General features: G+C 27.0%; 1 protein-coding gene across 1 annotated transcript in view; it reads right to left on the bottom strand.

Moving 5' to 3' along the window:
• LOC100212706 (cleavage and polyadenylation specificity factor subunit 4) overlaps nucleotides 1-12,842 on the bottom strand; it is a 15,624-nt gene extending 2,782 nt beyond the window's left edge. The window contains exons 1-6 of the mRNA XM_065804076.1: nucleotides 12,683-12,842; nucleotides 12,312-12,515; nucleotides 12,137-12,232; nucleotides 11,813-11,906; nucleotides 11,606-11,741; nucleotides 3,322-3,543 (exon numbers count right to left, since the gene is read on the bottom strand). Coding sequence (XP_065660148.1) covers nucleotides 3,322-3,543; nucleotides 11,606-11,741; nucleotides 11,813-11,906; nucleotides 12,137-12,232; nucleotides 12,312-12,515; nucleotides 12,683-12,785 — 855 coding nt within the window. The 5' untranslated portion in view covers nucleotides 12,786-12,842. The remainder of the gene's footprint in view (nucleotides 1-3,321; nucleotides 3,544-11,605; nucleotides 11,742-11,812; nucleotides 11,907-12,136; nucleotides 12,233-12,311; nucleotides 12,516-12,682) is intronic.
• Between the last annotated feature and the right edge of the window lie 496 nt (nucleotides 12,843-13,338).

Here is a 13,338-nt window from a genome sequence, read left to right as displayed (position 1 = left end):
CCTTAGCATTTGATCCGTTGGCATTGGTGAGGTAAAAAAGTATAAAGTTAAAAAATGCTGATACTAATTATGTACTTTATAAAGTATAAAGTACATAATATAATTCTGGCATATATAAAATTCGCTGAATGGTCACACACGAGCAGTGAACGCCTGAGGGAAGAAATGAAGTACATTAGAATAAAGGAGAATTATTTTTCGAACAAAGCATACTTTGACAGTTGTCAAGTTGTATAATTATACTTAAATTATAAACTATTACTTATAATTACATACTAATAACTTATACTATAATTATACTAATACTAATTGTATATTTACAATGTATAATATACACTTATATTTAGGAACATTATACATAATACTTTATAACATCAACATTAAAATAAACATTAATTTAAAAATTGTGAATTTTCATATTAAACCTCTCGGAAAATTCGAACAGACTTTATTTATAGAACTATTGTATATTAATATAAAATTTAATTATAGAATTATTGTATATTAATATGAATTCAAAAAACATAAAGTAAATTCCTATTTCAATCAACAATAGACTAAATCAAAACTCATCTACTGAAAAATTTTTTAACTCTTCCTAACGCGTGTATGAAGATGCTCTTAAAAAAAGTGGATTTAAAAATTTCAAGCAAAATTTGAAACAAAAATCGAAAAAAAGCGAAATAGAAATATAATTTGGTTCAAAAGTGTTTTTAAATTTGTAGACAAACATTTCCCTTCCTCTAACAAGTTGCACACAAATTTTTAACAGAAACATTAAAGTAAGTTAAAGCTGTACAAAAATATTGTAAGAATTATAAATGGCCATAATTTTGCATTGATTAATAAAAATGAATTTCTCAAAGAAAAAAATGCTGAAAATTGTAATTGCAAACAAAAAATTGACTGCCTTATGAATGACAAATGCTTATCAAAAAATATTATTCACAAATGCATTGTTTCCTCACAAAACAACCCTGATAAACTATATATTGGGTTAACCGAGGGCAAATGAAAAAAATATTAATTTTAAATTAAACTGGTTTATTCTAAAAACTGCGACAGCCAATAATAACATTTCCAAAAAATGTATACTATGTTTACAAGAATTTAAAATTATTACTCATATAGATCAAGAAAATTTACTAAACAAAAAATCAGAATTAATTTCTTAATGCAGACATGAACATAAGTACCTTATAAAAAATTATTAAAACAAGTGACCAGTCTAAAATTATCCAAATTCTTAAGAATTCTTTTTATGATTTTCTAATGCAGTTGATGCAACTTCCTGGTTGCAAAATAACTACAGTTATTACATAATTAATTACAACAATTCCCAACTTCATGTAAAATATTTTTTCTATAATTTGAATTTTTTGATGTTTAGACATTCTTCCTGATGAACGCGCTGATGAAGAAACAAGCTGTCAAAGAATAAAAAAATAAGTGATTTTACTAATTTATGTGTGCACACATTTTTTGAGAAGGCTTTATATTACAAAAACTTCATATTATTACTTCCCTCTTTTTATTTCATATCTATTTATTCTGAATTTATTTTGTTGGATTTAACTATTTAAATTTAATAATTTTTTAATTCTAATACCTAACATTGGACATTATTTGAAAAAAATTTTTTTTTTAATATTAACCAATATATATATATATATATATATATATATATATATATATATATATATATATATATATATATATATATATATACATATATACATATATATATATATATATATATATATATATATATATATATATATATATATATATATATCATAAATATATATATATATATATATATATATATATATATATATATATATAAATATATATATTATATATATATACATGCATACATATATATATATATATATATATATATATATATATAAATATATATATAAAATAAATATATATATATAAATATATGTATATAAATATATGTATATACATACATACATATAAATAAATATATATATATATATATATGTATATACATACATATATATATATAAATATATAAATACTATATATATATAAATATATATATATATATATATATAAATATATATATATATATATATATAAATATATATATATATATATATATATGTATACACATACATATATATATATATATATATAAATATATAAATACTATATATATATAAATATATATATATATATATATATATATATATATATATATATATATATATAAATATATATATATATATATATATATATATATATATATATATATATATAAATATATATATATATATATATATATATATATATGTATAAACATAAATATATATATATATAATTATATATATATATACATAAAAATAGGGATATATATTAATCTTTTCAGAAGACATGTGTGCTGTTGCACACGTCTTCTGAGAAGCACACCTTATATGACCATACATATAATGTCTCCTTGCATGTTTTAAATCAGCCTGTTTAAAAATTGGGCTGAATAAACAAATGTAAACATTAAAAAAAAAAATTAAAAATAAACAAGTATTAACTGGAAAGAGAAATAAAAAATAGAAAAAAAATACAAAACTAAACTGAAAAAACAAAAATCTTAACGAATCGTAAAATTAATAAAAAATAAACCAGAAAAAAAGTGTTTAACTACAAAGAATTTAGAAAAAAAATTGAAGTTTTAATAGTTCTTTAATTCAAGCTTATTTACTTCGAAACTTTATTTGTAACAATAATTTTTAATTTCTATTGTTTTTTAATTTCTTAATTTGTAAGTATATTTATTTAAAAGGTACTTATTTTTTTTAAAACTTTATTTGTTTAAAAATTTGAAACTTTGTTATTTTCTTTTGTCTACAAAGCAAATAAAAAAAAAATAAAAAAAATCCATTAGTAGGATTTGAACCCTTTTCCAATGCCAATATAACTTCATAAATAACACAACCAACCTAAGCACTACACTAATAATAATCTACACTAATAATTCTCTAGTTTATCCTTTATTTATTTTATCATTTGTTAAGTTCCTTTCTCTTTTCAGTTTATGGTTAGTTTATTTTTAATTTTCTATTTAAAATAATTTAAATTTTTCAGCACCATTTTAAAACAGGCAAGTATTTTAAAGAAAAAACTGAAGCCTAGTTGTCAAAAAAGTAATATTGCATGCGTAGTCATATAAGGTGGGCAACCTCATGTGTCTCCTGAGAAGGCTTGTAATATATAATTGATTTTGACTATAGAAAATCATTTTTACTTTCCTTAGAAAAATGATGTAAAAAAAAACATAACTGAAAAAATGCCTACCTTGTAACAAGTAACAAATTCAAGGGGGCGTTTACCAAATGGAACAAAGGCTGCTCCTGCATCAGCAGTTTTCATGACAGAATTGTTCGTAATACTTGGTAAAATACCACGAGGGAGACCAGAGATCTGTGTCTGTGCTGAAGAGTATATGAATTGTTGTTGTTGCGATATTTCTTGGGATATATAACTTAAAGGCTCTATACTAGGTACTACAGCCTCTCCCTAAAAATTTAAGTATCAAGGAAAAAATGATAAAATATATTATAGCAAATATATCAGATAAAATATATTTCAACATATAATAACAGATCATATATATATATATATATATATATATATATATATATATATATATATATATATATATATATATATATATATATATGCATACATAAATGCACCATTAGACGCACACAGATGACATCATATAAAAACAGAAAGTTTCAGAGGCTTTAGTACATAGATTAACTCTCTTATTGCCTGCTGCAGCAAAGGAGTGCTGCTATATCAACTAAGAGCTTGGCATGGGGTAGTTATCTTTTCTTTCATTATTCTTCATATCTTTTTTCTGAAAAATTAAAGCGCACATTTTTACATTAAATGCAAATCACAGAAAAAGCATGAGATTTAATTGAATGACAAGTAACACGAGAATGAATTTTAGTAGATGGCACAAGAGACGCTAGCTCTTAAGAGCAGTGCCCGTTAGAGTATTTGTAGAATAGAGAAAGAGAAGCAACATTACGAGGATATGATAATGGTTGAAGTTTGGCTGCAAAAGCAGGTCCAACTATGCTTAAGATGCCTTTTCACACCTTATCTAAAAGAGAAAGGGCATCATTGAAAGATCTGCTCCAGATATCGCAACATTTCATCAAAAGATGGTTATTTTAAACAAAAAATAGTTTTTTAATACTCTTTTGTGTTAATTAGTAAACTTTGCTTAGTTGAGAAACTCAAAATATTATTTTACATTTTTTCTCTAGTAGGTTTAGAAAACCTACTAGAGAAAACTTATTTTACATAAAGAAAACATTATTATAAAAATTTTTTTTTTTTTGGCTTCATTGAGTTTATAAATTTGCTCTGAGTAAAAGTACACACTACAAGCAAGAGGTCACTTCATAAGCAATTGCTCAAAAACACATGAATTATGTTTTACTTTTGCTTACAATTGATATTGCCTCAGAGTAAAAGCTATATACCGTTACCAATAGAAATTATTGAATGATTAAAAATAGCTGCTTCTAACTACACTGAAATTTTTACCAATAGCTAAAGTAGAAATAATATAACTTAGCAAAGTTTTAAAAAACGTTTAATGAACTGGAAATAAGCCTATAAAGCTTTTAAAAGACAAACAAATACTTACTAAACCTTTAGACTAAGAATGCTAATTCCGGTAATTAGCTTATTTAAAAATATTTGAAGATATTCAAACCTTGAATATTAAAAATATTCAAACCTTGATTTTTCACAATTTTAATTTTGTCTTGACACTCTGTGCACCCTTTATCTTATACTTTATCTTAGCATTAAGATTTATTTAAGCTTTGCATTCAGATTTATTTAAACTATTTGTAGACAAAAAAGATTTTTTTAAACAATTGTAGAATTTTTCTGATGGCCATACTTTTATCACCATATAAAATTTTGTTGTTGTGTTAATAAATAAAAGATTTGATATCTGGCATATAGAAAAGCTTAATTCAATTCTATAACTGTTAAGCATTTTTTACATTCGCAACTTTTTGGAAAATTCTGGTCACTTTGAATTAAAATTGATATTCTATTTTGGTTGAAATTTTTTTTTGAATGGAGGTTTGTACCCAATTATACTTTATTTGTAATTATTTCCTGAAACTGATTTCATATTTAAGTTGTCAATACCAGCTTGCATCTTGTGTGTTTTAGCATCTTCATGTGTGTGTCTTGGTTGAATTTGGTGTGTCTTGGTTGTTTTAGCATCTTCATAAAAATAGATGGATTTATTAAAAATAATTTTATTTGATGATGTGGCTGACAATTTTAATTCAATAATTTAAAATAACTTGAAAATCAACAATGTTAACCTCAATCTTAAATTATAAATCTAGTTAAGGTAAATTTCAAATTATAAACCTCATAGGGTAAGATCCTCCTACATTACGGGTTTACTGTTTTAGAGTTTAAGGTTCTTAAATGTTTGAAGGGTTTATGAAGGTTAATGCCAATTCTTATCCCTAGACCTAAATCCTAATCAGTGAAAATTGTTTAACAAAAGGTGCAAGGTATCTGTGTTTTTATTGGTAAAAAACAAACAAACTTTGCGGTTGCAAATTGCTATCCTTGCACTTTATTTGAGAACATGATAACTTGCAACAATAAAATAGTCCAATCCTTATGTTCTTTGAAAAAAATTTGTGGCAATTAAAAGTTTTTTATTGAGAAAGGTGTGGTTTTAATGTACCACAATATGGCTGGCCACTTTTACTTATAAAAATAGCTTAACCATCACCTTATATGCTGCAATCATTTTATTTTGTAAAATTGCAAAAGCTGATGTAAAACGAAAATAACAAACCTCAAAGGCATCGAATTCTCTCTCAGCATCAGTTAACTACAGGGCAAAATTTGACGCCGCATAAACAATTTTTTCTGTTTCGGCAAAGAGCCTGAAATTATACCAAAATCGAAAAATACACTATTTTTTCATTATTTAACTAAAATTTATAAAAAATAAACTTGAACTGTTATACACTTGCTTACTATTATAGAATGCAAAATAAGCATTCCAAGAAATTACTGGGTCATTGACGTTGAGGTCAACTTGATCCAAGTATCTAAATAATTGAATGAAATTGTATATTCCGCACCCCATCCTTAATTGAATGATGGATTTTGATGTGAAACCAAGATGATACATACATCCTAGAAACGAACTCTTTAATCAAATTTGGTATATTAACTGATGGCAAGGTACAGTTAACTGGCTTAAATGTTACTATTGGAAGCAGCTCACAGGCCTTCAAAGATTTTCTAATGAGGATCTACCGATCCTCAGTTCAAGACAATACAGTACCTCATTATGAACCCCAGTATTTACAACCATTCCATCACATTCTAGAACAAGAACATGATTCAAACCTTCGGGCACTTCTGCTGAGGTATAGTAGTAAATACTTTCAGCAATGGCTAGACTTGTTTCTGAAGCGGGTTTAATATGGCCACATAGTTAGATCCTGGTTCCTTTACCAAAGAATAGTGCTCCTCTATATATAATAATAATGGATAAATACTATTCTTTGGTAGTATTTATCCATCTCTTTTTCTGTTGACAATGTTTTGTCAAATCAGCCATCAAAGCAAAGACTTACTAAATGATCATTATCAATGTTGTATCTAAAAAAAGATGTATCTAATTAGGCCTACGCCATCTAAAACGCTAGAAGCTATGGCAGTATCTGAATGATTGAAATTTTAAAGATTGTGCCATCCTTAATTAAATTATGGATTTTGATGTGAAACCAAGATGATACATACATCCTAAAAACAAACTCCACTATGTTATGCAAGTTATTTGATGGTTCTGTGACGAAAATATAAAGTTGTAATATTTTGGTGACTGTTGTCAACCAGCTGGATATGTTTAAGGGACCTGGTTAGGACTTAGCAAGACCTGGAGGACATATGCCTAAGCTCATAGCAAGAGCAATATCTTTTAGATACATCTGGTCCTTACTCAAACTTAATATATATCAAGTATTATTGTTACTAGTAAGTTTCATACGGATTTGTGAAGTAGATTCTAAAGACGACATTCTAAGATTATAGTCGTGGTCACTAGGTTCAGGTGCCTTATCCTCATACATTGTTTCCAATCTTTCAAGAAACTTGATGTTGATGAAACCTTATCACCATCAGGTTGCGATAAGCAAAACCCAGAATATTTTGAAATATGAAGGAATTCTTTTGTCCTCCTTTTTAGCACATGCTTGTAGCTTTTTGGTTTCTTGCAAATTGAGCGATCCAATGCACATTAGGCGCTTTGTTCTCTGATCAGCAAGAAATATTTGTTCTTTAAGGTAGTAGCAGGGGAAAATAGAAGCATTTTTTTAAATTTTTTGAAAATTTCAAAAATTATATTTTTTAAAACATTAGGGTGTCTTTTTTCATGGAAACTTGGTGTGATATAAAAAATCTTATGCATTCAAGCAAAATTTAAGTTCTATGGCCATAGCAACCACCTTAGCAATGACTATTTTTTCTCTATCTCAGGATTGAAACCAGATCTAGACATCTATTTTTCACCTTAAGGCTTCTTTTTGTTTTTTTAAATTTTTTTTCTCTATTAAGTCTATAAGCTTTACACTGAAGCCCCTAAAACCGTTTTAAATTCAGAGCTTCTTAATAAAATTGTGTTATTGATTCTCATTTTTTCAGTTAAAAAAACAAGAATATTTTCAATTAATAAGGCTAATATTACTTGAAATGGGTTCTGAAAAAGATAAAATAAATTATGATCAAGGAAAAGGAAAGGGTTTGCTAGAAAAACTTTAAATGCCAATACACCATCAGTAGTAAACAATGAATTAAGTCAAAACAAATCAGCTTCTGGAAAAAAATTAAATGTCTCATTTTCTAAAAGTGACCCTCTGATTGTCATCCCTGGATGCAATTTTTAATAGACTGATCTTTTTTTATCTCTTATAAATATAGTTGGACGATGCCCTGTTTGTATTGCAGCAATAAACATTAAACATCTCTTATCAAAAAAAATGGGTCTTGCCCAGTTTTAAAATTAATATTCAAACAATTGCTGCATTTAGAGATTTTGGTCAAGGTTTTAGTGCAATTAAAACATTTTGTTCTTGCATGAATATGTCCCACCAATGGCCAAAACAACATACATTGAAATTAATAGCAAGTTGCACAATGCTTATGTGCAAACAGCACAAGAGTCAAAGAAAGAAGCTGCTAAAAATATACATTATAATAAAACTGTAGATAACTCTGTTGTTATTGATGCTAAAGTTATTGGTGATGGTGCTTTGCAAAAAAGAGGATACCCTACCTTGAATGGTGTTGTTACACTAATTTTAGAAGGGAAATGCATTGACGCTGAAGTTTTATCTAAGAAATGTAAACAGTGTGAACTGAAAAAAGGTAGTTTAAATGCATATAACAGCTGGAAATAAACTTCATATGTCTTCATTGCCTAAGATACATATTCTTTATTGAAGATGGTGATATAAAATCTTTTGATTAAATGTAAATCGGATCCATATCCAGGTCATACCATCACCAAAGAAGAATGTATAGGACATGTCCAAAAGCGTGTTAGGACACGTCTTTGTAAACTTAAAGCCGATTACAAGGGTAAAAAGTTGACCAATGGTAAATGTATTGGGGGAGGGAAAGGTTGTTTAACTAATAAAGTGATGAATACTCTTCAAAACTATGTTGGAATGGCCATAAGACAAAATTGTGGCAATCTTTATGGGATGAAAAAGGCTGTTGCTGCAGTTTTATACCATACAACAAATGAGCCAAATTTAGAAATCCAACATCAATTCTGTCCATGTAGCTCTGATTCTTGGTGCAAATACCAAAATGATAAAATTGCAGGAGCAAAAAGATGTAAAGAAAAAATTAATATTCATAAAGCTGTTTCAGATGTTATTGGTCCAATATTTTCTCACAGAGGTCTTGGTAGTGATGAACTTTTGACAAAATGTTAACACAGTGAGACAGAATGTTGACAAAATGTATATGAATTCTTGAACATTTTGATATGGACACGGTGCCCAAAAAGAGTATACATTGGGAATGATGTTTTTAAAATTGCAGTTGCATCTACTGTTATTGGATACAATGATGGTGCCCAAGGATTGCTCCCAGTTTTTAAAAAACTAGGCATAGAAAATGGGTATTTTACTATAGAAGGTTTAAGAAAATCTGATTTCAGTGTGTCAAGCAATCTGGGAAAAAGTCAATCAGCTCAGTAAAACAAAGAAGAAAAAAACTTCTTGTAATCAGAAAAATGGACTTGAGGAAGGAGAGACATATGCTAGTGGAGCATTTAAGTTTGTTTTTTTAAGTTTTAATGTTTTATTTTCTTTTATTTGATTTTTTGATTAGGTTTTTCTTGACTTTAATTTTTTACGATGTTTGTGGTCTCTCAACAAGGATGACTTTTGATTGGACAAAAAGCTAATGAGCTGAAATTTTATGGTGTTACCTAGTTCTACTTAGAGTGTTCTGAGTGAAGCACTTTTTAAAATTTTATAAAAACAAGGCTAGCAATATGACTTTTACATAAAAATATTTTTCTTTTTTATGAAATTTAAAGCTTGACAGTGAACCTGGCGTGTTTGAAAAATAATTACTTTTTTTCTGGCTTGCTCAGAACATAGTATTACTAATAGAAATTGCAATTTTAAAATTTCAAGAGATCATTTTTCACTAACTTATCCTTGTTGGAAAAAACATATCAAAATAGGTCAAAAATTTGTTTATGATATGTACAATTAATGATGCCATCATAAAATTTTTATGCAACTAGTGTTAATTGTTTTTTTTTTTAATAGTATATACCATTAAAAGGAAACTTTTTAAATTATTTTAATCTTTTTGTAAAAAATTTTTTTTTCCCCTGCTACCACCTTAAAAGATACCTTGGATTCCTTTGGGCAATCACAGTCTGCAAATGTAGAGCACTTACAAGCTGCTATATCAAAAAGAAAGCGTGATTCTTCATTAAACTTCTCCACTCGTGCTTTAGTTGCCATGTTTTTCTCTATTCTTTTATAAGCAGACTTGATATCACTAAAACTTTCGTGATATGCTTGAATCATATCAATAACACATTTCTTTGAAACTATCGGAATGTATGCATCAGAATACAGTAGTTGCAGCTTTTTACAAACGAAATGTGATATGGAAGAAAATGTGGGTTCCTTATTAGCACTTGTTTCAGATTTAAGATGCCACATTTTGTAAATTAAACATTTAACAACATCTTCTTTTGTTCAAAGCATCTTAGCAAAATCTGACACTGACCCAAAAATTGGGCAGTCTAATGCTCTTTGCTTTGAAAGTTTTGAAGATTTTGCCATGTTTTGTTTCTTACTGCTGTTTTCTTTCATACTCACGATCTGAAGCAATAACTTATAATAATTTATTAGTTGTAAATAACTATTGGTTAAGTAATTAATTATCTAGAAAATTGACGATTATTGGGAAAATAATCTGCTAAAATAATAGTTCATACCATATATGCTCGCGTATAATTGGAGAAAATTTGAAGACAAAATAGCAACTTTGACTTGTGCACAGATCATAAAAAATACAAATTAATTTTTAAACTTTAATTTTAACATTAACGTAATGCATATATTTGTGTATAAGTCAAAAAGTTACTGTATTAAGAGATTAAAACTATTAGAACAAAAGAAATTGAAAAAAAAAAAAAAGAAACAGATATACTTATTCCAATTGAAATATGTACCTGGTTTTGAAATTACATTAAAAAAGTTAACATTAAAAAATCAAAAGTATAAAAAACAATGTCTTTGAAGATGTTGGGGTAACTTCAGGTTCTTTGTCAGAACAGAACATATTTTCAGTGTGCTGTCAACTTTTGAACAGTAATTAATTGTACCTAAGTGCAATTATTGCACACAAAGTACTAAAATGCTTAAAAAATATTTCAAAAAATAAATATGGAAATTTTACTAAATTTCACCTGCCAGAACTTAAATTTAAAGAATCAAAATTTAAAGTCACCTGCCAGAACAGAAGACATTGTACTATGATGTTGAAATTTTGCACAGAAGCTACTTATGTATAAAGACAACTTTTCTGCTCTACCCCGAAAACATCATACAAATTTTCTTTTCTCTAGCCCCCTTATGTATTAGTCTACTTTCGATAAAAATATTTGTAATAGAAGATGGTAAATTTTTATCAAAATTTAAAAACAAAAAGAAGATTAGCAAATATGGCAGTATTGAAACAGTTGGATTTTTAGGTTAGAAGTCTATGATGAGTCTGAATTAAAAGGCTGAATACTGGTGACTAGTTTTATATTGTGTTGTCTTTTATTAAAGACATTTAACCTCATTCTACTCCAGAATAAAAATTTTAAACTGTTTTTATTTGTGTTTGTACTGGCTGATAATAGCTCTTAGGCATGGCTGATGATAGCCATTAGGCATGAAAATTTAAATTTCATAAAAAGTAGTTATTTCTACACTTTAAATATATGCACACATACACACGTATACATTAAAAAAAGAATTACTCTCATAGCAGCTTCAGCAGCTAACCTTCTTGCAACAGCACAATGAGTAGATTTATGTCCTTGCTCACCGCAAGCATGACACACAATATGTGAAAAAGGTTTGCGATCTTCTAATAGTTGCACTTCAAAATTTGGACTAAAAAAACAATAAAAAATTAAAAAACTGTACTGTATGCAACGTACAAAAAAAATTAAAAAAATACTTACTGTGCATACTTGCACTTTTTACCATCCGGACAAAAACCACACATGTAGTTTATGCACATTAAGCGTCTAACATGTCTATTTTTACAATGAGGTCCTAAATTTAAATTTGTTAACAAAATTCATTTTTAATTTATGCAGTTCCAAACAAGAATAAAGTTTTATAATTGCACAGCAATTAAATCATAAAATTTATGCAATTTATATAAACTATACACATCTAATAAAAAGCAGTTTTTAAATATTTTTAAGGCAATTTTATTGGTGGTTAAGAAATTATGCAAAACAAACAAATTAATTATGTTATGAAAAAATTCCAACTCTTACCATGCTTACAGAAACCTCTCTCATACCAAGCACAGTCTTTTATTTTATCAGCAGGATCCAAGTGAAGAAACGGACATTCTTTATTGCTACACTGACCTAATATCAATTTTTTAAAATAATGCACTAAAAGGAAAAAAGTTAAAAGAAAAATTTTTAAAGTGAAAAGAAAACTGACCATATTTTATGTAAAAGTAGCATTCAGGCATTTTTTCCATATCATACTTGTGTAAAAATTCACAGTTATCTCCTTTTTTGCACAAACCTCTCAACCAATGCTTACATACAACCATTTGATGACCACTAATATGACGTAGTGGACATAACTGTCCTCGAGTGCAGCGATTACTTATAAAAAAATCACAAATGGCTGCACCAGATTCTATAATGTCATAAAAAAGACAACAAAAATTTGATAAAAATTATGAAATTAATTTATATATACTGCTATTATAAAATTAATTTTCATATACTGATATTATAAAACTAATTTATATATACTGGTGTTATAGAAAATTAAAAATACACTAAAAAACACTAATTTTTTACTGTCCATTCCAGGAAACGGAAGAGGTTGTATTCCAAGCTGTTCTTCTAATGCAATTTCAATATCAAAACGAATGTCATCAATGTTTGCTATAATATTTTCCATTTTTCTAATAACTGTAAATTTTACATTAAAAATTTATAAACAAAAAAATAAAATTATAGCAACAACTTTTTTTAATATCTAAAAAACTTATGCACACCTGATTAAAAAAATAATTAAAAAACAATAGAATAAAAAATAAATCAATCAACAATTAGCAGTATGTCTAGAGCACCTGTTATACATGTATAAAAAAAAATTGATAATATTGTATAGATTTCTTATAAGTATATATAAATACATATATGTATTTATATATAAGAAATCTATACTATATTATTGACTGGGGTCAAATAAGTAACTAAAATTTTTTTTAAATAACTGTATTTGATTGAAATGTATTTGTGCAGTGGCGCCACACCAGGTGACACCATCCCAACATGACACAGAGTGGTGACACAAAAACGAATCAAAAGCAAATATGACAGAATTTTTTTTCTAAAGGCCCCTTTCTTTTTTTTTGAAATTTCTAGGTATAGAGGACTTTTTTTAGTTTCACCTTTCACCTGTTAGTCTAAAGGGGTGACACCAATCTCAGCGACACCACTGTATTTGT

The sequence above is a fragment of the Hydra vulgaris genome, chromosome 08 (genome assembly GCF_038396675.1).
Source record: "Hydra vulgaris chromosome 08, alternate assembly HydraT2T_AEP".
NCBI classification, from domain to species: Eukaryota; Metazoa; Cnidaria; class Hydrozoa; order Anthoathecata; family Hydridae; genus Hydra; species Hydra vulgaris.
This window is presented reverse-complemented; position numbering and strand designations above follow the sequence as displayed.